We start from the raw sequence: 25,458 nt of genomic DNA, 5'->3' as shown, positions 1-25,458 counted from the left end.
ATGAGTAAAATACATTGGTTTATATATGCTTAAAACATAAATGTAAATGAAAATTAACACTCACTAACATACCATTTAGTAGGCAAAACTCCCACTAACCCACTAACATGACCTTTACTAGTTGTAACTCTCATGCCTCCCACTAACTCCAATAAAAACTCACATAAATATAAAATTATACCAAATAAAAAAGCACCCATGACCTTCAAAGACATTTTAAAAGTATAATGAAGTTTAATTTCTAACATTAAGAGGATGTCTCGGAAGATTTCCCCATTTGGATGAGTTTCCCCCAAGTCCGAGAAGCTTAACTTTATCATCATTCTGCCTGTCTCGGGAGGAAATGTCGACCCTTGGAAGGTTGCCCAACCTCGAGGTTCTTAAATTATTACACGAGGCCTTTGAGGGACCAAGGTGGGACACGTGTGATGGAATGTTTCGCAAACTCAAATTCTTGAGGTTTCAATATCTGGATATCAAGCAATGGAATGCTTCTAGTAGTCACTTTCCCGTCCTTCAGACATTGGCGCTAGGTGGCTGTGAACATCTCAAGGAGATCCCATCTGGTTTACGTGATTGTTTTACATTGGAGATGATTCGGCTCTGGCTTTGTAGCAGCTCTGCAGCACACTCGGCCTTGCAAATTCAAGAATGGCAACGAAGCATGGGATATGATGAACTTAAGATCAATATTTACCCTAGGAATAATGAGGACAACGACGAGGATGACAAGGATAATGCACGTTGCTGATCACGAGGATGACGAGAATGATCACATAGCATTCAGTCACTTAAATATTGTTATTCTCCCACTCCCTCTCTTCTACCGTGTTTTAATTGTACTTACATTTCATTTTTCTACATTGTTTCGATTGTTAATTCATTTCATTTTTACTGACTGTAGTGAACTGCAAGAGTCTACCATGGCTCATGAAACACAGGTTCTTTGACTACAAAATTTGCCAACACACAATTAAGTTTCTAATTTTTTGTGATTGATAATTGTGAGACATTTTGTGGAGCTTGGGATGACTGGAGGAGGTTTCACAGTAGAATATGGGATAAATAAGGAAATGTGCTGATGTTGAAGAGCTTGGCAGCAAGTGTACGTTGGCAGCTTTGGAAAGCCAGAAATGTTATCATTAAATCCCTTTTGATTAATGATAATTTGTTCTGTTTGCCAGGAAACTTAAAATAAAATAATACATGATTAAACAAATTATTTGGTGATCATGGTTGATTGAGACTTGAGGATGGAGAGTGTAACTATCCAAATTCGGTGGTGTTACGGGTCTCTACCTGAGGGCATACTAAGAATAAAAAGGTCATTTACCGTCACATCATTTGTTAATAAACTCACTACGGTCAAAAGCATTCATAATAACATGAATAACATGCTTAAATTGAAGTCACAAATCAAGGGTACAATCCTCCAAAATATACATGTAATGGCTACTCCAAAATATACCTGTAATGGCCACTACGATCAATTGCAGGACACCGTAGGATCGATCGCACCATGTCTTGCTCGCACCCACGCGGGGGGCTTGACATACTACGATTGATTGCCCAAATCCCAACTTCCTGTTGAACAGTGAAAATAGACTTCGAACTGAACAAAATGGTACGATCGATCGCAGGGATCGATTGTAGGAACCCAGAAATGTGATCTTCGCCTCTTTTGAATTGCAAGTCCAATCAGTCTTGATTCTCCATAATTCTTTCCCTTCCTTACTGGACCTGCTATCTGTCACAATTGTTTTGGGGATGTGGATTCCAGAGGCCATCTCTTTTGGTGCTGTTCCTACGCAAGAGCAGTTTGGAAGTGGTCTGATTGCCATTGGTCTGACCATTTTAGAAATTGCACTTATTTTTTTGACCTTTGTTATTATAGAGTTGTTTGTGAGCTTCCAGTTCCAAGCAGCCCTATTTTATTTTATTTTTTTTCTTTTTCTTTGTTTAATCAGCTTCTTTTTTTCCTTTGTGGATTAGGGTACGCCCTGACCTACAATTTTCCTATTTCTCTTGTTTTTGTTGATCCTTTAGGGATCAACGTCTCCTACGTACTATATTGCTCCATTTTGTATGAATAAAATTTCCGACATTCAGGAAGAAAAGAAAAAAAAAAATTTTGGATAGGAGATCCAGTTTTGCATAACAAATTAACATTAGAAACTAGACTTGTTCAACACCTAAACGTTGTGAATCAACAATTACAACAACAAACATCCATTAATATTCTTCTAAGTAAATTTGAAGTCAAGACTCTTAGCATCATAAAATTAATATGAAAAAAAATGGGACAATTTCCAGCATAAGAACAGCAGTGTTGTTAGGAAGTACCAAGGAATTAAGGGCCTTCTGTTAATGGTTGGGTTGTCTTATGATCCTCTGAAGAACCACGGTCCTTGCCTTGACAATATCCGGGCTGCACGTATCAGCTTGCACCCCCAAATCCTCAACATACTTCATAAACACTCCGAGCTTCTTCTTCATTTCCTCTATCCCAATCTTCACAGACTCTTCACTAATAGCGAATTCAGCATTCTGCAACAACGATTCGATCTCAATCTCCAACCGGTCTATCAGTACTCGAATGTTGTCCAAGTCCTTTATAGCAACACGAGTGCCCACTCGCATAGAGCTAATGATCTCCTTCTGTCCTTTCACAACATCTTCATACTTCTTGAAAAGAGAATCAATCCACTTGCCCATTGTGATACCCCCGGATTTCCGAATGTGAATTGACCAGGCCAACGCCCAAATACCCGAGAATATAAAAAATAAATCGGCAATAAACGAACACAGATTACAAAAGAATAAATAACAATGCTGAAAAGAAACTAAAAGGATAACCCAAACTCTTCAGAATAAATTCTTATTAAAATTAAAACATTATGATATAATCACTCCTCTATTAATACACTCGGGAATCCATACTGTTCGGACACCAAGAAAATCCAAACTAAACAAATGACAGCAATAACTGTTTATATCAGGAAACTCCTATGTAGATAAACCGGAAGAGTGAAGTAGATGCTCCTTGCTCAGCACGAACAATCCCTACTCCTGACACATACCTGAAAAATAAGGGTGAGTCAGACCCACAAACAAGTTTTACTCTACTACAGTCCAAGCAGAGATTCGATACACGTATACGTCCTAGTCAATCCAACAATAACTAATAGTCCGTATATATATATACACACACACACACTAAAGAAACCTTACTAGACTATAGGGTTGTCTCAACTTGAATAGTAGGCATCATGCAAAACGTACATATAATGGGCATAAGTACCTAGACCTACCAGGGCATACAACTACACTATATCCAGCTACACATCCCTAGCACTATACGTGCCTTAACCACTGATCCTGAGACTCAAGCTTATATCATGGCACCATAATTATATATATAATCAAGTAAAAATTAATCATCTACAAGTAATCCTCTATAAGTCATTCAACTTGTTCAGCTGACTTGACTTCAATATAAGTAGGACTTAACATTTTAGTTAATCCATTCCCTTATACAAAATAGGTAGGACTTAACTGATAAGTTAATCCGTCCCTAAAGTGCCACCATCCCATACTGGTGCACTACATCCACATAATCTAATAATCAATGTAACAAATATAATAATACATCGATTAATCCAACAATCAACATAATATTAGAATATCATGCTATCATAAAATAGGAACAACTTATACTTTATTTAAGCTTCCTACATCCTGTATCCTACACAAACTGAATCTTAAACGGACTGACATTTTATTTTACAATCACGTAAGCATTTTCCTTATCCCATTCATCCTACACATTTAATCTCAATTGCTAGAACAATTTAAAAGATTAAATCCATTTATTTGTTTAAAACATCCAAATAGCAAATATCATTATGATCGAGTCTATTTGAATTTGTTTAAACCCAAACCTAAGTCCCTATTTAATGTTCAGGATTGTTCATAATCAACAAGAGGTAACACTACGCTGTTTACGAAACTTCTCCAGATAATGCTCGAGCTTTTGTCCTAAATGCTCGAGCACCTTGTCTAAGGCTCGAGCATCCTACTTCAGGCTCAAGCTTTTTATCCCAGTTGCTCGAGCTTTCCTTCTCAGGCTCGAGCTTTACATCCAATTATTCGAGCTTTACATCCAATTGTTCGAGCTTTACATCCAATTGCTCGAGCTTTTCCTTACAAGCTTGAACTTTTCATCCAAGGCTCGAGCACTGTAACAGTGGACTGAGCACTGTTACGCGAATTAACCCAAAATTCAACCACGAACTTATTCTTTATTTGTTTCAGGATTCCTAGGTATGTTTGTACGTTCCATCAATCCACATATATGAAAAATACATAATTTAAATATGTAAAAATTCATACAAGAAATCAAATCAAAATCATGAATTTATTAAGTCATAACACAAGAATATATATGAACTAGTTTCATAAAACTTATGTTCTAATCTAATTAAACATGTATAATTATTTAATTTTATTTGTTTAATAAATCCTGGAATTTCCTAGGCATGTACAGAAACATGAATCAAAGGGAAAGAGATAGAAGAAGAACTTGCTTTAAACTTTCGGATCGAAAGTTAAATTTCTTCTTCCTTGATCTTCTTTTTGCAGGGTTTTCTCCTCCTTCCTTCCTTTTTCTCCTCCTCTCTCTAACTCTCTTTCTCTAGAATATATTACGTAAATATTTCTAACCCTTTTTATAACCTATAGCTATATATTTATAGGCTAGATAAACTAACCTAATCCTTTTTCCAATCCAAATCTACTTAAAAAAAAAAAATTAAAATTAAAGTATTGAAAAGGTAACTTAAAATATGTTATGTATATAATTTATGTATATCCTTATTATTTAAAAATAAAACATATACATCAGATTAAATATTAATACCCAAGTTACCATAAAAGTAATTAATACATTACTTTCCTTTTATATATGTATATACAGATATATCTACATATATACATTTATAATTATTCATACCCATCAAACCTCCCATTCAAGTAGTCCATGGGACCTAATTGGTTGGCCCATTACTACTACCTATAACTATAATATAAAATAAAATAAAATAAAATAAAACATTATAAAAGAAAATAAATAACATAAAACAAAATAAAATAAAACATTTAATTTACAATTAATTACAACACATCAAAACACCATTTAAGCACAAAATCTAATTAAATAAATAACATATAGGCAAATACAATTATCACATAGACACATAATCCAAATAATTAAGTAACACTTAATTCAATTAAACACATAAGCAACTAGTCAAATAATCAATTAAATAATTAAAAATACAATTAGAACCAATAAATAAATACCGAGACTATCCTTTTAAAATTAGGGGTATTACACCCATTGAGCCCAACGGGACAGAAGTGGCTGCAGTGAGGGCAGCTGCAACAGGCGGAGTAGCCATAGCCTCTGCCATGACAGAACAAATCAGCACAGCAGCCAATGTGGCTGCAAATATTACACTAGAGACCTTCCTCCAAGCACGGACATGTTTGAGCTTCTTATCGAGCCTGTTCCTCCAAAGCTGCAACTTCTCAAGCATCTGCATTTGCTGCCTATACACAGATTGATAAGCTTCGAAGAACTCTTCAGTGAAAGGGTCACCGGCAGCCTTAAATTTCTTCAATTCCTCCAGAGTCCTCGTGTACCTATTCCCTCCTCGGCCAACCCCATCCTCTTCCTCCTCCTCAAAATATTGGAGCGCAACAAGAATAAGCAATAGGCTGTTGCGTGCTCGCTCTAGGCAATTCTCTAATGCAGTACAGAAATCCAGTGTCTGCAAGCTATTCTCAAACTACTCCTGCACCAGCTCAAACAGTTCCTGAGTCTTCCATATGTCCTCCTTGCATTCCAAGGTCACCCTAACCACCTCTTGGTTCATGTCCAGAAGACATTCCGTGACTTGTTTCAGAGAATCGAACGAGACTGCCCTGACTTCAACCCCTGCTGCGAGGGTGTTGATGACATGACTAGTCCGGGCTTGGAGTGTTGTGTCGAAGGACTGCAAATCTGTGTCAAGTCTGCAGGCGTCTTCATAAGAGCTGAGCTTAGTTGTGTATTGTATATTGATGGCCGTCGAAGTTTGTTCAGTGGGATTCTTGCTCGGGTGACTCCCCACGGTTTCAATTCAGATCGAAACAGATCAAGAAAATAAACAAAACCAACTACAACCCGAAACCCTTTCCCTATGCTTGAGCAAGCTGTTTATAATGTTATCTGTGTAAAATATGATTCTTGTAAGCAACAAATCAAGTTTTTGCCCATCAATATCAAACTTGTGGAAGCTAGTAATTGTTGAAGGAGGACCACTAGGTTGTGTATCTTTCTCCCATGATAATATCAATATACATATTGGGACCCAAACGAATAATATCAATATACATATTGGGACCCATCTTGACACCAAGTTTACCCATTCGGTCTTAGATTTTTGACCAGAAATTTGTGTGCACAAATACATATTTTGATAATGAAGTAGATAGGCAGTGATTGGTTAGGCCTTGGACTATTCTACTCCCTTCAATACTTGAAAGCTAGAATAGATTTTGCCCATCAATGTCAAACCTCTGGAAGGAGGACTACTAGGTTGTGTATCTTTCTCGCATGATAATATCAATATACATATTGGGACCCAAACAAATAATACTGAGTATCAATATTCATATTGGGACCCATCTTGACACCAAGTTTACCCATTCGTTTGGAATTGGTATTAAAAAATAAAAAAAGATAAAAATTAGTTCAAACTTTAAACCTTTTTTTTTTTTTTTTTTTTTTTTGAATTTCAGATCCAAATCACCAATTCTTTACTACCAAACATAGCATAAAGGGATTGTAAAACCTTAACTAAATTGTGAGTTTCAATGCTTTGAAATCCACTTTATGGTTTGGCATATATTATTAAATCATAGATTATTTGGTGGTCTAGTACAATCAAAATTCATGTTCGAATTATGATGAATTCGCTTTTCTTAATCGGAGAGTTTTGATTGAATTGGATCACATAATCCACTATCCGGTCGAGCCTATTTCTTGGCACAACATTCTCTCTTTCTGACCAGCTTGAAGGGTTCAAACACTTCATTCCAATACGTTAACTTTGCCTCTCCTATAATGCTAATTTATAACATTAACAAACACAAGCAGTTGTCACAATTGACCAAAACATATTTACATTAGAAAATAGACATGTTCAATACCTAAACACTGTGAATCAACAATTACAACAACAAACATCCATTAATATTCTTCTTAGTAAATTTGAAGTCAAGACTCTTAGCATCATAAAATTAAAATGAAAAAAATCAGACAATTTCCAGCATAAGAACAGCAGTGTTGTTAGGAAGTACCAAGGAATTAAGGCCTTCTGTTAATGGTTGGGTTGTCTTATGATCCTCTGAAGAACCACAGTCCTTGCCTTGACAATATCCCGGCTGCACGTATCAGCTTGCACCCCCAAATCCTCAACATACTTCATAAACACTCCGAGCTTCTTCTTCATCTCCTCTATCCCAATCTTCACAGACTCTTCACTAATAGCGAATTCAGCATTCTGCAACAGCGATTCGATCTCAATCTCCAACCGGTCTATCAGTACTCGGATGTTGTCCAAGTCCTTGATAGCAACATGAGTGCCCACTTGCATAGAGCTAATGATCTCCTTCTGTCCTTTCACAGCATCTTCATACTTCTTGAAAAGAGAATCAATCCACTTACCCATGGAGCCCAACGGGACAGAAGTGGCTGCAGTGAGGGCAGCTGCAACAGGCGGAGCAGCCATAGCCGCTGCCACAACAGAACAAATCAACACAGCAGCCAGCGTGGCTGCAAATATTACACTAGAGACCTTCCTCCAAGCACGGACATGTTTGAGCTTCTTATCGAGCCTGTTCCTCCGAAGCTGCAACTTCTCAAGCATCTGCATTTGCTGCTTATACACAGATTGATAAGCTTCGAAGAATTCTCCAGTGAAAGGGTCACCGGCAGCCTTAAATTTCTTCAATTCCTCCAGAGTCCTCGTGTACCTATTCCCTCCTCGGCCAACCCCATCCTCCTCCTCCTCCTCCTCAAAATATTGGAGTGCAACAAGAATAAGCAATTGGCTGTTGCGTGCTCGCTTTAAGCAATTCTCTAATGCAGTACAGAAATCCAGAGTCTGCAAGCTATTCTCAAAGTACTCCTGCACCAACTCAAACAGTTCCTGAGTCTTCCATATGTCCTCCTTGCATTCCAAGATCACTTTAACCACCTCTTGGTTCATGTCCAGAAGACATTCTGTGACTTGTTTCAGAGAATCGAACGAGACTGCCCTCACTTCAACCCCTGCTGTGAGGGTGTTGAGGACATGACTAGTCCGGGCTTGGAGAGTTGTGTCGAAAGACTGCAAATCTGTGTCGAGCCTGCAGGCGTCTTCATAAGAGCTGAGGTCAGTTGTGTATTGTATATTGATGGCCGTAGAAGGTTGTTCAGTGGGATTCTTGCTCGGGTGACTCCCCATGGTTTCAATTCAGATCGAAAACAGATCAAGAAAATAAACAAAACCAACTACAACTCGAAACCCTTTCCCTATGCTTGAGCAAGCTGTTTATAATGTTACCTGTGTATAATATGATCCTTGTAAGCAACAAATCAAGTTTTTGATTCAATCCCAAAGTAAATGCATATTCTATTCACACATTAAAATTAAAATTTATTGAAAAATGGAAGGCAATCTGACAAACAAAATAATTCCAGCAAATTGATTTAGAATATAAATGAAAATAGAACAACCCACATCAACAAACCAAATGAATTTCAAAGTATGTAAAAGGAATTTATACTATATCTCCAGAAATTTTACCATGGAAAATCTCCTTACTTACTTGATTCAAGCCTTTGAAACTGATCAATTGCAATATACCCAGAAAAAGAAATCAAGATTCACACAAATTTCTTCACCAATCAGCAAAAATAAAAGGGAGTAGTAGAATCTCAATACCAAGAGCTGATGAGAGAGACGATGAAAATTGAAGAAGTCTAAGAAATGTGGTGCCTTTAGATTTGGGAATAGCTTGGAGAAGCAATGTCTTCCAAGTATAAATAGGGACAAAATACATACAGTTGTAACTTGTAACGCGCAAAGATAAGCTTACCAAGTAAAAGCTGAGGAACTGTGAGAGAAAATTCAAGTTAAAAGTCTTGAAAGTGAGAGAGCCGACTAATGAGGAGTGGGAACCGAGGAAGGTAAGGAACTCTTTTGCGAAATGACTAAAATACCCATTTCTATTTATTCATTTATTATTTTTATCTTATTTTTAGGTAATTTCTCAAATAACAGTTAGAGCTGTTTGAGAAGGTTTTTCAACCGCTTAAAAGCAATTTTATTTCCACAAAAAATATGCTTAGACGCCTTCTGATAGGACGGAGCTAAGGGCCTGGTCACCCCGCCCCCTCCCCAATTTTTTTTTTATTTTTTATTTTTCAAATTTCTAAAACTCATATTTAGCCTACTTGTAAAAGTTTAAATCTTGTCAAATAAAAATATAAGTTTATTGTTGGTAGTTTTTACTCTAATATATCATTGTTTTATTTACATTTACATATACACAAATATAATATTTATTACATGAATTCAAGAAAAAATGATATATGAATGTATTTCTTGACAAAATAAAAATATATACATATATATTTAAATAAATTCAAGAAAGAGAAAAAATATTACACTAATTTTTCCTTATATTTAACAGTAATAATAAAAAATCCATTTTCATTAGTCATTTTTGTGAGAAGCAGTAAAAACTAAAATATTATGATTTCAAGATAACAAGAATGTCAATAATAAGAGTATTAATATTTTTAGTTATCATATTCTAAATCTATTCCTTATATAAATTATTAAAGCAATTCTCTATTTTGTTATATTAATTATGTTTTGTAAAATTTTGTTTAGTTAAAATGTTATATTTTTTCTCTTAATATTTCATCAAGGCAAAAATACACATCTTTCTTGAAGTGGAATACTGGAATCCAAGTACTTAAGTTTTTGTTTTTCAAGAATCAAAGTAATCAAGTTTTTGTTTTTCAAAAATTAAGACAATTGTCCAATAAAATTTAATTCTTGAACAATGTTTTGTCTTTACCTATTTTATATATTTTTTTCTTTTTCAAGTCAACTTTCATAACTACTTATTTAGGTTCATTTTTTAGATTGTATTTTCTTCAATATATATACTAATAAAAGTAGTATTATAAAGAAATTTATATTATAATTTTTCCTTATAATACAATTTAATTTTAATTTTTAGTTATATAATATTAGTTCGACTCCAATTTCGTAATGACAGAAGTCACTTATACATTGACTTATCCTCTAAACCAAAATTTTAATCCTACGCCAAAAAAAGAAGGAAAAAAACAAAGGGTAATAAGGAGTCGGAACATCCTCACCGTAACAGTGTAACGCCAAACCTACAAAAGAAGGTGAGGTGAAGTAGTCTGTAGGTAACACAACACCCAAGCTGACACCCTTTTGCCAAATGACTAAAATGTCCATATACATATACATATATACATATTATTTATTTTGTATGAAGTGATTTCTAAAGTACATTATTTAGAACTCATTTAGAATTACTGTTCAATTGCTTAAAAATAATTTTATTTTTAAAAATTATATTTAGATAATTTAGTAATTATTACAAATTTGACTCAATAATAAAGCTAAAATTGTAACTTTTAAATTCGGGTTTGAATAGTTGTTTCATATTTTAGATCATAATTTTTTATTAGATAATTATATACTTTTTATATGTTTTTATTGAAACAATGTCATCCTTTCTTTTATAAAATCTTGCTATTATTATATATATTAACAATCTATTAAAAAAATATTATTATAAAATTAATAATAGAAGTGCTTTAAATAATATTGTTATCAAATAAATTAAAAAGTTCTTTGATTGTGAAAAATATTTTGTACAATGAATTATCAAACACATTTTTTCTAACAATAATTTATTAATTTTATGACATATCTACTAATAAAAACAATTTTTTGTTTTTGTTTTTGTGTTTTTATTCTAACTCTTAATTAGATGCGTGTACATGTGAGGATCAGAATGACATTTCACCCTCTCAAAACCGCATGCGACCAAATTCGCCTGTTGCGGATGACGATCATCGACTTCCCCGACACGTTTCTCTCTCTCTCTCTCTACATATAAAATTATAAATATATATAGATATAGATAGATGTACACGCACATGTATATACTCACTCCGTAGCTTCTTGCCATTTTTTCATTTCTACATTTGTTGCTTGTTGCGAGCAGGTTAGCTTTTCTATCTCCTCTCCAAACTATCTGATGTTCTATTCTTCGATATCTTCGATCCTCTGCTTTTGTGTATCAGTTTGATTTTACATGCTGAACAGCTAATTCCAATTGAACTTCAGGGATTTCAAATTTTAAGTGCTTTATTGTATATAATCTGTGATTTGATGAATCTTGACGGCTCTTGGATTGATCATCTAAATTGAGTTCCTTAAAGTACCTTTTGATATGAGTTTTTTAATTTATTTGTGTATATAATTTGTAAATTGTTGAATCTTGACGGCTTTTGGATTGATCGTCTAAATTGAGTTCCTTAAATTACCTTTTGATATGAATTTTTTGAATTTTTGAATTGTTTAGGGTTTTGAGATCATGTTGAAAGTGGAAAAGTACAGTCCCAGCTGCTACTATCCTTCTTCCTCGAACTGTTCCTGTCTTTATCTTTGCATTTTTTTTTTTTTGTTTTGAAAATCGAATTTATCAAATCCAGACTCCTGTCTTGGAATCACCAAGTTGTTGCTCTCTTGTCAATGAAATCACATTCTTGCAGTTCACCTCCTCTTCGAAGTTAGCCAATACCCTTAACTTTTATATAAACTCTTCCATATGTACTAGCAACGAATCAACTCTTGTAATAAATCAGCTCTCCTAAGCAAATATTCAATCAAGCACAACACAGTTGATCAATGTTCTATGATTTTTCGATGAAGTTCAGCCCTTTAAATTCAAAACACAAAGTTTTATATGAAGGTTTCTCACCAGGCTATTCTCACTTTTTCTTGCATCTCTTATGTTCTTAAATTATCCCGTGACACATTAGAGCATGCATATATATACTTTACAAAAGATTTTGGACTCTTTGGCCAACTTCTAGTTTCATTTAGATTTAAAACGTATGTGCTCCATAAAATTGGGCACTTGTGCATCAGTTCTTACATTTTATACATTGTTTATACTTTGTCAGTCATTCTTGTACTGTTGCATTGGTTATAATTTTAAAACATATTTAAACACCAAAAAAGCCAAAACATTTAACTGAAGTCACTGTGCTGATGGATTGCTTGGTACTTGATACTTGGCGTTAGTTTAAATTTGAAATTTTCATTGGGTTAATTAAAAATTTAAAAATAGTTTACTACCAAGAACTATTTACCCCCCTCTAGGTCTAGATCTTGCACTCTCTATTAGAGCCTAAGGTTTCGGTCCTTGCATCATCAATGGAGTAATTAAAAATATGCATCAAATATATCTAATTATTATCTCTATACTTAGAAAGGGCATCATATTGCATGCCATATGCTTGTCACGTTTTCTTTTCTCTTAACTGACATTCTTTTTTACGTTTATCCGTACCATATTAAGCTCTTTCTTCTACTTTTAAACCTTTCCAACTCTTGCTTCATAAACTAACTTCATTATTGGTCTTTTTTGCATAAAAGTAAGCTGACTTTTTAGCACACTTCTATCATATCTTAATCTTTGTCCAAATCAGTCCCAGAGTTTTACAGTATGACTTATAAGTTTTATACCATGAGATTGATGCCGTTGAGTTGGTTGTCATATGAAAGGTAATGTCTAAATTAAGTACACCCTGTTGTATTAGGGAGTAAAGCTGGGTACAAAGTTGTGATTCGTTTGTACTCCTTATTATTTTTATTTTATACGTAATACTCCTTATTAGCTCATGTGGCTAGATAAGCAGAATGTGAGAAATATGTTGCCCTTCACTTGTGAAATATAACTTGAGCTATTGCGTGGATATACACTATATGAAGCTAACTCCTTTAGTATTATTTTTCTTACATTCTGTTGCAATCACCAATTAGAATGAATGCATTAGTGCTGGATGTTTGGTGATTAACCCTGTTTTACTTTTACTGAAATGAGATTATTGTCTCCTTCTACCGTGTCATGGTGGACCATGATTATCAATTGATTGACAATTGAAGAAAGAAAAAGAGGATCCTTATTGTACTTTGTTGATGGTTTATTATGCCTGAATATCTCCAAGGGCCAAAGCTATGAAATTATATTCCATCTCATAGTCTCTCAAAATGTTCTTGGAAGATTTTGGGATCTTTAAACAAGTTTCAATAGTTTCTTAATTGGAATCGGTCTCTTAAATAAGTTCTCAATACTTCTGTTGATTTATGTATTTTACCTTTGTTATATGTTCTTTATTAAAAAATTCTTAGTTTTGCATGTACTCATTGAAGCTATGGATTTCAAGCGTACAAAGCCGAACAAGACCAGACATCAAATGCCTCGTATTTGTTATCCCTTTTTAGTTTGCCCTGTTCTTTTAATTCTCAATATTCTTAGTCCATAGGACATAAATAGATTTTCCAAATAGTTATCTTAAGGAGATTGATCAATAAAGTCACTTATCAAAACAAAAAAAAAAAAAGAAAAGAAAAAAAATTTGATCAATAGAGTCAGTACTCAGTATATTGTACATGCATCAAAAAAATAATTCTAGCTAGGGTAAAAAGGTCGTCCAGTATGCTTCATTCTAAGGCCACATTTGGTACAGTGGAATGGAATTTAATGAAATGCCCATTCTAGCTCTTCCTTCCCTTTCTTGTGTTTGGCGACTTTAATTAAACTTGGACTGCTCATTCCTCTTTGTGACATAAGGAATGGACGATCCATTGACTAAAAAACCCATGTTAAAAATCAACAAACTCTCTTCCTGTAAAAAGAGAAAATCTACTTTAAAACACCTCATCTTCTCCATGGCATTTATGTTCTCTCCTCTCTCAAAAATCCACTGTCATTTCCAATTGGGCATCTGAGTACTTCCTCATGCTTCTTGTTGGACATCGCCTTCTATAGAGAAAAGGATGCATTCAGTGAAATTTGGTGGATTCCAAAGGCCCAAACATGAATGCAGTTCATGAATTTTATCTTATCTCGAAAGCACAAACCATTATTGCACTATACGGGCTTGGGAAAATTGCATGCCTTTTCATTTTGGATTTTGATAATATATATACGCACATGCACACGCGTATATATATACATATTTACACACACACACACATGCTTTTTGTTAAATACACATATATATACCTATGCACATGCACGTGCACGTGCATATATATATATAAAATTAAAATAAGAATATGAGTGTGATAATTGTACATGGTGTATATAAAGTATATATGTGTAAGAGGATTTGAGTGTGATAATTGTACATGGTATGATGTGTATATATGTGTGTGTGTGATTTGGTGATGTATGCTGTGTGAAATAGACTTCATGGTGACAACAAGTCGAATTGGTTTTGTCGCATGATTTATGGCAATAACAGGAAGAAACGCATTTAAAACCTTGTAAAGGTGTACAATCGTTTATTTTTCCTTCTAATATTATTCTTGGGCAAATATATTTTTTAGGTTGTGTATATATATCCTAATATGAAAAAAATTTCATCTCAAAATATTATGAATGTTTATTATTTGTTTAATTTAATTAATTTATTATTATATATGGGTATTTTAGATAAATTTGCTTAAAACTCATCTATTCTGACTTGTAAACAGGTCTAAGTGGTCATTACATATGTGCATCATTTTGTGTCAGTATCCAAACAGTAAAACAGAGATGATCTTTCCGTTCCTGCAACATTCTCATTTCATTCCATGTTTCATTCCATTCTTGTGTACCGTATGCAGCCTTAATGTTGATTGAAAAGAAAGGAACCTTAGGTTAGCATTAGCTGGTCATAGCATTTTTCCTAGTAGTGAACTTGGAAAGGAAAACAGCATTTAATGTGTAAACAAATGAGGCAGTGATTCACTCTTTTAACTAACAACCAAAATCTACTTAACAGAACCACATATCCCAACTGCAACCGAACTGGATGTAGAAAATCCTTCTCTCAATTTGTAATTACAGGTAGATCTTTAGCATTTGCAGGATTTGGAAGCTGACACTGGTATCTGTTGATATTTTTATATGACAGGATTTCATCTTGTGAGACTGGAGGGTTTTGATGTTAGCTTGTTTGAGCTGCTCTTTGTTGGCTTCTAAAAACTTGGTTTAGAAAATTGCTTTTTATGAGCAAAATTGATACGGAAGGCTTTTTTTTCCATCTGAGGTGTGTCTTGTTTAGACTCCAGCATAGTTAAGGACTCGAGTGATTGCAAAGAAGTGTGTGCTGTGCAGGTGAGCAGCTGGAAGTGTGGATCCTTTTATTGCTATTAACTTGTCAGATTTTGTGTGCAATTTGTCAATATCTTTTGCAAAGCCTGGTAATATATGGACTTTATTCCTGGAGAATTTAGATAAGTGATTTCTGTCAGTGCCAGCTTTGGTGGATAGTAGTGTGCTATGATCTCTCTTTATGCTCATACATTTTCTGGGATTTTATTTTGGGAAGCGCCCTGTGTTCCAATGGAATTGGAAACTTATGTAAATCATGTAAATCATGTTGCGATTTATTTATGTTCCTCTATCTCTTCTTATTGTTCAACAATTATTTTGCATTTAATTTCTCTTGGGGATAGCATTATTGTATGTTTCCTAATATTTGTTGTTTTGTTGTAGGAAATATGATTAAGCTGTTTAAAGTTAAGGAAAAGCAGAGGGCAGAAAATGCCAATGGGATGTCAACTGTCAAGAAGCAAAGCGCAGGAGAGTTACGTCTTCATAGAGGTTTTTATCTCATACGCATTGAATAATTTTAATAATGTAATTTTAAGTGTTCAAATTTAAAGTAGAATTTTGATATTACGTTCTTAGATTGTGGACTATGCTGTGCTAGGACTTTGATTAGCACATGGCTCCTTAAACGTATGTTACATGGACTCTTCTAAATGCATGAAGTACTTGCATTGGACACATGACACATGTTAACTGGTTGGGCAAGACCAGAAAAGTATCATAAAAGTTCCTTATTTATCCTAGAAAAAAAAATTAACGTATCAAAAATATGAATATGTAGCCATGCCTCTCTATTTTTGAGTTTGGGGAGTAAAACCAACTCCTAGACACATACCCAGACCCGACACTTGTATTGGAGACCATATAACATAGCCTAGACGTAGACCTATCAACCAACCAAGCTGGACTGGGTCTGACTTGATCTGATCTGAATCTGTCGATCCGATAAGGAATATGTGTGATTCAGTCCTATATCTTGTTGGATTTTCTGTTTTGCAATCCATATCTTATTTGTAATTTTTGTTAAAGTTTTCAAAATATAAATTAGAAAAAGTGAGAGGAAGAGAGAGAGGACCAAAAATATGAACAAGAAATGAGAATACTTAAAGGAAAAAATAATAATAGAGTGAGCAAAATCAATAGAGGAAAGAAAATGATAAAAAAAAAAAAAAAGAAGAAAAACTGAAATAACTAAAATTTCCAATTCTATACTTGATAAACTATTATGTAAATAATATCTTTTATTAATTTTCTCAAGAAATGCACACTAATTGAATGATAAATAACCAACGGGCCAGTGGCTTATCAGCCTCTTACCTCCTAAAGGGAGGTCAGGGGTTCAAGTCTCAGTAGAGACATGTATGTGTGAGTACCACCAACTAGGAAAAATAAAATAAAATTGAATGATAAATAATATATGTGGTTGAATAGTATTATTATCGGATCGGATTGACCATAATCCATATTTGTTTTGTTAACTAAACGGATTATTGTATTTAGATCGTGAATGGATTATCAGGTTAAATATTCAACCCACATCCGAGTTATCAGACTGGATTCAGATCGAATTCGGATAAAAATTCAATTTGTTGACAGGTCTACCTAAACATAATTGCTTATTTGCTGCTTGATGTTATCATTACTTTTTGTGTCAGTTTTTGAGGGTTATTGTGGTGACGCAAGTTATTGTTCATCCTGATGCTATTCATGGATTAAGACATTTAATTGGCTGCAAGAGCCAAATCACCAGTTATTTGTCAGTCATATTAAGCGACTTAATGGTGTTGTCTCATTTACTAGGTTTTTTTTTTACACCAGTAAAAATTGCTGCTCCCAAGCTTTCTATTTTTGCCATCTTTTTTAAGCTCCTCATTATTGAAACTAGGTGTTGTGATGCTTAGTGGACTTCTAATTCGTTCCAGGAGTATTTTGCAGAGCCTCTTGGCATTGGACCTTCTGTATTAACTGGCTTGTATGAAATTGTTTTATTTTATGAATCCACTTTTTTTTTTGATAAGTTTATTTTATAAATCCAATTAATTTGCTATATGAGGGTTGATACTAAAAGTGGGTTCTTATATAATTAATTAATGAGTTTACCTTCATTTCTTTCGTCATATTTAATTCCTTTAGGTTCTTATCTGGTTTTTTGCATTTTTAATCTTGTAGACATTAGTGAATTGAACCTGCCAAAAACTTGTAGCGTATCATTTCCGAATGGCAAGGATGACCTGATGAACTTTGAGGTGACCATACGGCCTGATGAAGGATACTACTTGTAAGTAATTAATCTTATGGAGATCTCATTCCTTTATATGTTCTGCATGGAGTGATTAGGAATTAAAATTTTACTGGGAATTATGTGTGTCCCTGTGGTTGGAGCCCAACCAATGCACAGGTAAAAGGTGGTTTAGGTTAGAAAATCTAAATTTGCACTATACCAATTGTATTTGGTTTTCTTATCAAGAAAAAAAAAAACACAAAAATACTATTTGGTTTTGAGGTTTGTCTTCTATCAATCTTTGGTGTATGGTCTCAAATAGAACCTTAGGACCCAAAAATCTGTGATGCCAATGAATAGTATAGGTTATGCTTGGTTTTGGATTATTACATAGGTAAAGCTAAATTCTTGACCTTCATGGGGAGGATAAGCATATCCCCATATTATTACATGGATACGCTAATCTCATTTAATGTACAAAAATACCCGTTATTTGATTTAAAAAAATAATTAATTTAAGGGCATTAATGTAATTGATGTCAGAACACATTCCCATATTTTCTTCATTTTCTATTACTATTGATAGTAGGGACCAGAAACAAGCCTCAGATGGAGTTGCACAAGGCTTGTGATCTAGAACCACTAGAGAGGAAGAGGAAAGAGAGAAACGGGGGTGGGGGGGTTGGTTGTAAGTAATGTACATAGAGATTTTTACGTGGAAACGCCAAAGGGGAAAACATGGATCTCTTCAGGGAAACCAAATCCACTATAAGAAAGGAAGCTTGCAACCTAGGTTAACAGTTTCCGAAACCTACCTCTTTGACACAAATGATGTCAAATTTTCTCCCGGAAGTCTGTAGGCAGACCTCTACTCATCGATAGACTTTGCTCCATCAATTCACACATCAATTCTATGAATGATGAATGTAAAAACAAAAACAGGATGCACTCTAGGACTCACAGATTTGCTCTCCATGAATAGATGAGTTTTATATTATTCTGCCCTTAGTATAATTTTTATATAGGCAAGATAGAAGTATAGAGAGACTAAGATAAATAGAGTTATACCTCAATTTGGAAATTGTTTTTTTGCATAATTCAATCAATTGATTGGCGAAACTCCAGTAGGCCTCGATCGAATGAAGTTTACTACAGTGTTAACTTAAAAAGATTTCAATTCTGTTAAGTTCTCAAAAACTCTTTTAATGCATGTTTTGAAACTTTTAGGGAATTAAGTAAAGACCAAATCATGAAAACTTGGAAACCCCATGTATGCGTGCATGAACCATAATTTTGGTGAGTGAATCAGTATCTTAAATTACCTTTTTACACTTTTAGAAGAAGATTACTTATATATCCTTGAATGTAGATTGCAATTCCTTTTTCGACCTTGAGTTGGAGGTAATCAACTAACATTAACCAACTTTTGAAATTTTCTAATCTAAACTAGGAATTAAAACAAAAGTTACAGGCTCCAATTTTGTTCTGTGAAATTTGCCAACTTAAGTCCTATTGAACTAACAATAACTAATCTTTTTGTATAGTTCCATCAATCGATTGACGAAACTCCAGTAGGCCTTGATCGCCCTAGATCGATTGAAGTCTACTGCAGTGTTTACTTATAAAATTTTCAATTTAGTAAGTTCTCAAAAACTCTTTTAATGCATGTTTTGAAACATTTTAGGGAATCAATCAAGATCAAATCATGAAAACTTGGAAACCCTAGTTATGCGTGCATGAACGATTATTTTGCTGAGTGAATCAATATGTTAAATTACCTTTTTACATTTTTAGAAGATGATTACTCCTATTCTCCTGCATGTAGATTGCAATTCCTTCTTCGACCTTGAGTAGGAGGTAATCAACTAACTCTAACTAACTTTTGAAAAATTATCATCTAAATTAAATATTGAAACAGAAGTTACAGGCTCCAATTTTGTTCTATGAAATTTTGACAACCTAAGTCCTATTGAACTAACAATAACTAATCTCTCTACATTCCAAATCTATGAAAACCAAGGCATTTCTAACCTCACCAGCAATCATCTCCTTCTTTACCGAAATATCACCTTCTGCTGTTAGAATCTATGGAGTTCATGGTCTCCTCTTCGTTGTCGGTCATCTCTTTATCTGAACCGACTTTCTCTCTTTATATATATGCCAAAATTTATGGTGTCACTTTCACCAGAGGTTGCCTACCTGCCAAAATCCATTGGAATCCAGTCTCCATCAGCAGTTGGACAACCCATGTTTCTTCATCATCATCATATGTTTTATTTATTTATTTTGAGAAGTAAGTGGTTTATTTATTGAATCAACGCAAAGGACAAAGTCCTGCAAACAAAATTCAGGGGCATACCCCAGAAAACAACCTCACAGAATACAAGAAAAACCCCCTACCACAACACTAAACAACAAGACTCAGAAAACAGACTGATAACAAGATAAAAGAAAACCAATAGAACAAACATAGAAAGTACCCCAACCAAACTACCCACGAAACCATACAAGCAGCCATTAGGTAGTATTGCTAGCAGACTCCCCACCATCCTTAGGCAAAAGCACTCTCTTTGGCTTTAGAGTACCAAGACTAGTTTTACTCTTTGAAGCATGCCTCAACAATCTGCCCAAATTCAAAACAGGTTGGGAAACAATTTTAGGAGTAGCAGACCTTCCTGTATTAGTATCCTCATCCAAAGTATTTAACACCTCAAGTTTACACTGAGAATTCCGAAGCTCTTCAACAATATCACTATTCCCGGAAGCTTTAACAATCGATGCATAAGATACACCCCCAGGAACCCTAATACCAGCCTCAGTTATAGTAGCTGGAGCACCAATAAGAGATAAAGAACCAGGTAGATCAGTATTAGAAAGCATACCTTCAGTTAACAAATAACCTCTAACCTCCTGGTTTTCCACGGAAGAAACCCCATGACCAGTCACTGAATTCTGCTTGGCCACTGCAACCCATCCTGGTTTAACCATCTTATCCACAAGAGCACCTGCAGACAACATGGCACCTTGGAGAACATCCCCCACATCACAATTCTCTCTACTACTAACCACAGAGCAATTGTCCAACATATGACCAAACACACGGCAATGGGTACACTTAGATGGAACCCACTGATACTCAACAGGAATTGGAATATGATCACCATTCGGTTAAGCCAACTTAACGTCAACAAAATAGAATCAACATTGATCTCAATACATATTCGGGCAAAACTTAGATGTTTTCAGCTTTCAGTTATAGAATCAGTGTATAATGGCCTACCTATAGCACTAGCTATATAGCTAAGCCTCTTCGAATTCCAATACTCAAACGGAATATTCGAGAATTTCACCCAGATAGGTAGTTTATCAACCTCTTCCTTCTGAAGAGACACCCCTCGCTGCCACTTTTTCAAAATCAAAAAACAATTGACAAAATGCCAAGTCCCTTTATCCAAGACCCTATTCCGACCTTCCTCAGAGGTAAACATGAAAATGAAGAAACTTTTACCTGTGCCGATTACCTCAACTAAACCCTTCTTGCTCCATAGCTTGAAAGGAATAGATTCAACAGACAAGAACAGCAATTTCTTGTCAATAAAATATCCCACAAGACATCGTCCCCACTCAAGACTACCAACATCAGCTAACACGGCCTGCGGCTCAACCACTGCTGCTTCCCTGGAAACAGGAGGTAAATACCGGAATTCCATATGTTAAGGTTCAGATTCGTGTACAGGAACAGGTCCGGGATTAGATTCGGATCTGGGTTCGAGAACGGATCCAGGTTTGGGTTCGGATACCACTTGAACCCTCGACCCATTTACAGTCTTACCCGGAACCTTAACCGAAAATGAAGCTCCATTCAAGCACGGATCAACTAAATGGGCATCACTGTCATCTGCCACATGGCTCAAATCGGTACCATCATCTATATGTTTTAAATTTAGTCTCTCGCTGGAATCCATGGGCATTGATGTCTCGTGAATGAGAAGAGTCGGCGAAATCTTGCCTCTCTGAATTTCATGGTTTTCATAATTTTGCCCTAAGATCCATGGCATCGAAACTCAGGCGCCATGGAAAAGGTGCTGTATAAAAGTATTATGACACTGATTTGGGAATGTATTGATCATTTTTCAATTGTTTTTTTTATATTAACTTTTCATTTTTCTTAGAAAATCGAGTGAGGAAGCTCAAGAAAACGAAGGAACATTATCAATTTTTTATCTTCGACTTCATGAAGAGAGACCATGATTAGAAAAAAAAAAAAAAAAAACGTTGGTGAATGCAATTGCTAGGGATGAGAGGGACATGGATGTGGTTTGAATGCCGTCGATATTGAAGATGGAGGTGAAAAAAAGTTCGAATACAGAATGATAGTGACACCCTTCACTTGAAATGCTAAGCAACAAGAGTGTTTTTCCCCCTTCCCTGTGAAACTAATGTGGGGACATGCTTATCCTCATGATGAAGGTGGTTGGGGAGGTTAGCTATTAACAAATTGTTAACATAAATGTCTGGCTAATACATAAAAGGACTTATAGACTAATTCTTTTCATCAAACTGCATTTGTCTAACCAAAAACAAATTTAATTACTTTTATTGATTCCAAAATCAACCAAATCAACATAACTCGACTTGGAAAGCAAGTAGAATAGATAATTAATGAATCATCCCCTCCCATCCCCACCCAAATAAAAAAATTCCTCTCTTCCAATACTGAGCAAATGTCTGGAGAAAAAGATTTTGTGGTCTTAGTGCATGTGCTTTCCCCTACTAGTATCACTATAGACAGATGTCAATATTCTAGAAAAGTGTTGCAGTTCCCAATATGGAATGTTCATAATCATTGGTTTTTGATAACCTTCATTGTTACTTTGCTTTGGGACCATTTAGCGTTGTCTCATGCTCCTTTGTATGCCATGTGCAATGTGTCTAGTTATGAATTCATTCTGGGGTTGGCGGAAAATGCTTGATATGCTCTTCTATGTTATTCTCATTTAGGCGACATAATTAGTTGTCACTAGGTTTGCTCATTTCTTTGTTATACTTTTCTGTTTATTTTTTTATTATTGGTATAGAACACCTAGTTAGTTAGCCATGAATATTGGTTTCTTGTGACAGAGGCGGTACATTTGTATTTTCTTTCCAAGTTCCTCCTGTCTACCCTCATGAGCCACCAAAGGTCAAGTGCAAGACAAAGGTAAAAGCTAGTCCTGTTTGCGAAAGATGGCTCTTCTTTACATTATTAATTTCTTAATAATGTTTGCTCGTGGATGTGGTTGGCATTTTAAACAATGCATCCCACTTGCAGGTGTATCATCCTAATATTGACTTGGAAGGAAATGTCTGCCTTAACATATTGCGAGAAGACTGGAAGCCTGTTCTCAATGTAAATACTATAATTTATGGGCTGTTTCACCTTTTCACGGTAATTATATAGCTCCTTTTATGAATAATCTTTTCCAACTTGATGGGTGGACTGTATTTACAATTTTTTTTGTGCATTTGCGAGAATGCAGCAACCCAATTATGAAGATCCCCTCAATCAGGATGCAGCTGCTGTGTTAAGAGATAATCCAAAGATGTTTGAATCCAATGTGAGAAGGGCAATGGCTGGTGGTTATGTGGGACAAACTCTCTTCCCGCGATGCATGTAGCAAAGCGTACATCATGTGCCAAATTCTTTGCTCAAAGGTCAAAAGCTTTAGATTTGTTTGTGTGTTTTACCTTTCGGTTTGCTGCTGGGATTCAAAACCTATGGAATCATGAAAGCAAGGCCAACTGAAGGGGGTGCTTGTATTCTGGTGTAAGTTATGGTGTAACCTAAGATACGTTTCTAACTTCACTATGAATTTATACTCTCTTTATTTATAAATGTAACCCAGACATGTTATTTCCCACTTTAAATTCTCTGCAAAATTTATATTTTCGATGGACATATGGCTCGCCAAAGAAACACACAGAAAAGCAGCATTGAATTTAAACTGTTGAAGTTCATTTTGCTTTGTTTCGTTCCTATCCTGCAATAAGCAGCGGGAAATCTTCTTAGAAGAACGAGTAGGAGCAGCAAGGGCAGCGCGGGAAAACGCAATTCTTTACGGAAGGTTTAACAGGAAATAATGCAACTCCTGTAACTACCCAATAACTGCTGTACATAAGAGATAACGGAGATGTCACCAAATCCAGCAATTGAGTGCTTATGTAGCATGAACACGGGTACGCCAAATTTAAAAAAAGTAGGACATGAGTACGATTTGGACTCGGCTATATATAAATATGATTTTTTATTTATATACATTTATTGAGTAATAGTATTATAAAAATTCATATTTAATTTTTATACTAAGAGTTATAATGACTTTTATATTAGGGATAATTTTATAAAAATGGAGTTTTGAGGGTCAAAGGACAAAAGAATGAAGTCAAAATCAAAATTTTCAAATTAATGAAATTTTATGAAATTCTGACGCGAACATGGAAACTTACCGTACATCATCTTTTTATTTCCAAAATACCCTTCTATAGTTATGAAATTACGCTACTACCCTTCTCATATCAAAAGAGAGAAACACATCTGTACACACAAATATTGTAAGTCTGCAAATAGAAACAAAATATGAAGCAAATAGTAATTTATTAATTTGGAAAATTTGAGTACAATCCTCTGTAATAATATTCTTTACAAAAAGAATGGTCCTCTTATTCGATCTCCTTTTTGTTGTTGATTGGATTCAAGGGCTACACAAATTTGTTCTTGAATCACCGTGAAATTTGATGAAGAATGGCACGTCGTTGGATGTGCTTGTTGTTGATCACCGTGGAATTTGATGAAGAACGGCACGACTTTGGATGTACTTGATGTTCTTCGCTTTTGGGTTTGGATTCTGAATTTGTGTCTCTGAATTCTGAGTTTCTGGATTTTTGAACTTCTGAATTCTGAATTTGTGTCTGAATTTCTGGACTTCTGAATTCTGAATTTGTGTCTGAATTTCTGGACTTCTAAATTCTGAATTTGTGTCTGAATTTCTGAACTTCTGAATTCTGAATTTGTATCCTTTGTTGAATTTAATGAAGAACGACACGTCTTTGGATGTGCTTATTGTTCTTCGTCTTCAGAGAGGAGAGAATTTGTTAAATTTGGTGAAGAACGGCACGACTTTGGATGCGCTTGTTGTTCTTCGCTTTCAGGTTTACCCTTGGGATTTCTGGCCCTCTGGATTTCTGGACCTTTTGGATTTCTGGACTCTAAATTTGTCTCCCTTCTTCTTCCTCCAGGCCTCTATTTATAGGCTTCTTAGATTGATAGGATGATAACACGTGTCATCTCCTGATAAGGATAAAATTATAATTGGGCCGGACCGGTTATATTATGATAATTATCCTTAAAAATAATTATTCCAAATATATTTTATTAGGAATAATTATCTGTTTATTTTACCATATGGGTTGGGCTAATTAAATAGTTTAAATGGACCAAACTTGGGCCAATTAAATAACTTAATTAAACATTAAGCCCATAATAGGTCAATTTGTCAAAACTAAAGCTCACTAAATTTTTAGTGTCTACAAATTGCCCTCACTTCAAGTCCCAGGTTTGATAGGACTTGGTCTCCTTTTTCAAGTGGGACTTGAAGTACCCAATTTTCCTTTTTTTTCCTTTCCTCTCTAACTTTGGATTGTAAGACTTCCTCTTTTGCTTTTCT

The 25,458-nt window shown here is 34.8% G+C and overlaps 2 protein-coding genes and 1 pseudogene across 9 annotated transcripts; 1 reads left to right on the top strand and 2 right to left on the bottom strand.

Moving 5' to 3' along the window:
- Positions 1-1,812: 1,812 nt before the first annotated feature.
- LOC132301690 (UPF0496 protein At4g34320-like) lies at positions 1,813-6,182 on the bottom strand (annotated as a pseudogene).
- LOC132300678 (UPF0496 protein At4g34320-like) lies at positions 2,853-9,245 on the bottom strand. 6 transcript variants are annotated; one of them, XR_009480525.1, is made up of 4 exons: positions 8,917-9,179; positions 7,405-8,651; positions 5,362-6,271; positions 2,853-3,080 (listed from the first exon to the last, which is right to left on the bottom strand). XR_009480525.1 is itself a non-coding variant. In XM_059797866.1 (3 exons), the coding sequence occupies exon 2, from the start codon at positions 8,550-8,552 to the stop codon at positions 7,425-7,427; it is 1,128 nt and encodes a 375-aa protein (XP_059653849.1). In that variant the 5' UTR covers positions 8,553-8,651; positions 8,917-9,179; the 3' UTR covers positions 2,853-3,080; positions 7,405-7,424. The 6 variants fall into 6 exon arrangements, 5 of the variants coding, with proteins under 5 accessions (XP_059653849.1, XP_059653853.1, XP_059653851.1 ...); XM_059797866.1 differs by lacking the exon at positions 5,362-6,271; XM_059797870.1 differs by lacking the exons at positions 2,853-3,080; positions 5,362-6,271; positions 8,917-9,179 and adding an exon at positions 9,187-9,245 and having other exon boundaries at positions 7,202-8,651.
- Positions 9,246-11,206: 1,961 nt separating this feature from the next.
- Positions 11,207-23,655, top strand: LOC132300677 (probable NEDD8-conjugating enzyme Ubc12-like). Of its 3 annotated transcripts, none has more exons than XM_059797865.1 (7): positions 11,207-11,367; positions 15,335-15,537; positions 15,919-16,026; positions 17,704-17,812; positions 22,877-22,955; positions 23,067-23,144; positions 23,275-23,655. In XM_059797865.1, exons 3-7 carry the CDS (start codon positions 15,924-15,926, stop codon positions 23,410-23,412), a joined length of 507 nt encoding a protein of 168 aa, XP_059653848.1. In that variant the 5' UTR covers positions 11,207-11,367; positions 15,335-15,537; positions 15,919-15,923; the 3' UTR covers positions 23,413-23,655. The 3 variants fall into 3 exon arrangements, with proteins under 3 accessions (XP_059653848.1, XP_059653847.1, XP_059653846.1); XM_059797863.1 differs by having other exon boundaries at positions 11,213-11,367; positions 23,067-23,183; XM_059797864.1 differs by lacking the exon at positions 15,335-15,537 and having other exon boundaries at positions 11,212-11,367; positions 23,067-23,183.
- The last annotated feature ends 1,803 nt before the right edge of the window (positions 23,656-25,458 follow it).

The sequence above is a fragment of the Cornus florida genome, unplaced genomic scaffold, assembly GCF_030987335.1.
Source record: "Cornus florida cultivar Cherokee Brave unplaced genomic scaffold, ASM3098733v1 CherokeeBrave_3.0.0_Hap2_Chr03, whole genome shotgun sequence".
Taxonomy (NCBI): Eukaryota; Viridiplantae; Streptophyta; class Magnoliopsida; order Cornales; family Cornaceae; genus Cornus; species Cornus florida.
Note: the sequence above shows the minus strand (reverse complement) of the source record. Positions and strands in the feature narration are given on the sequence as shown.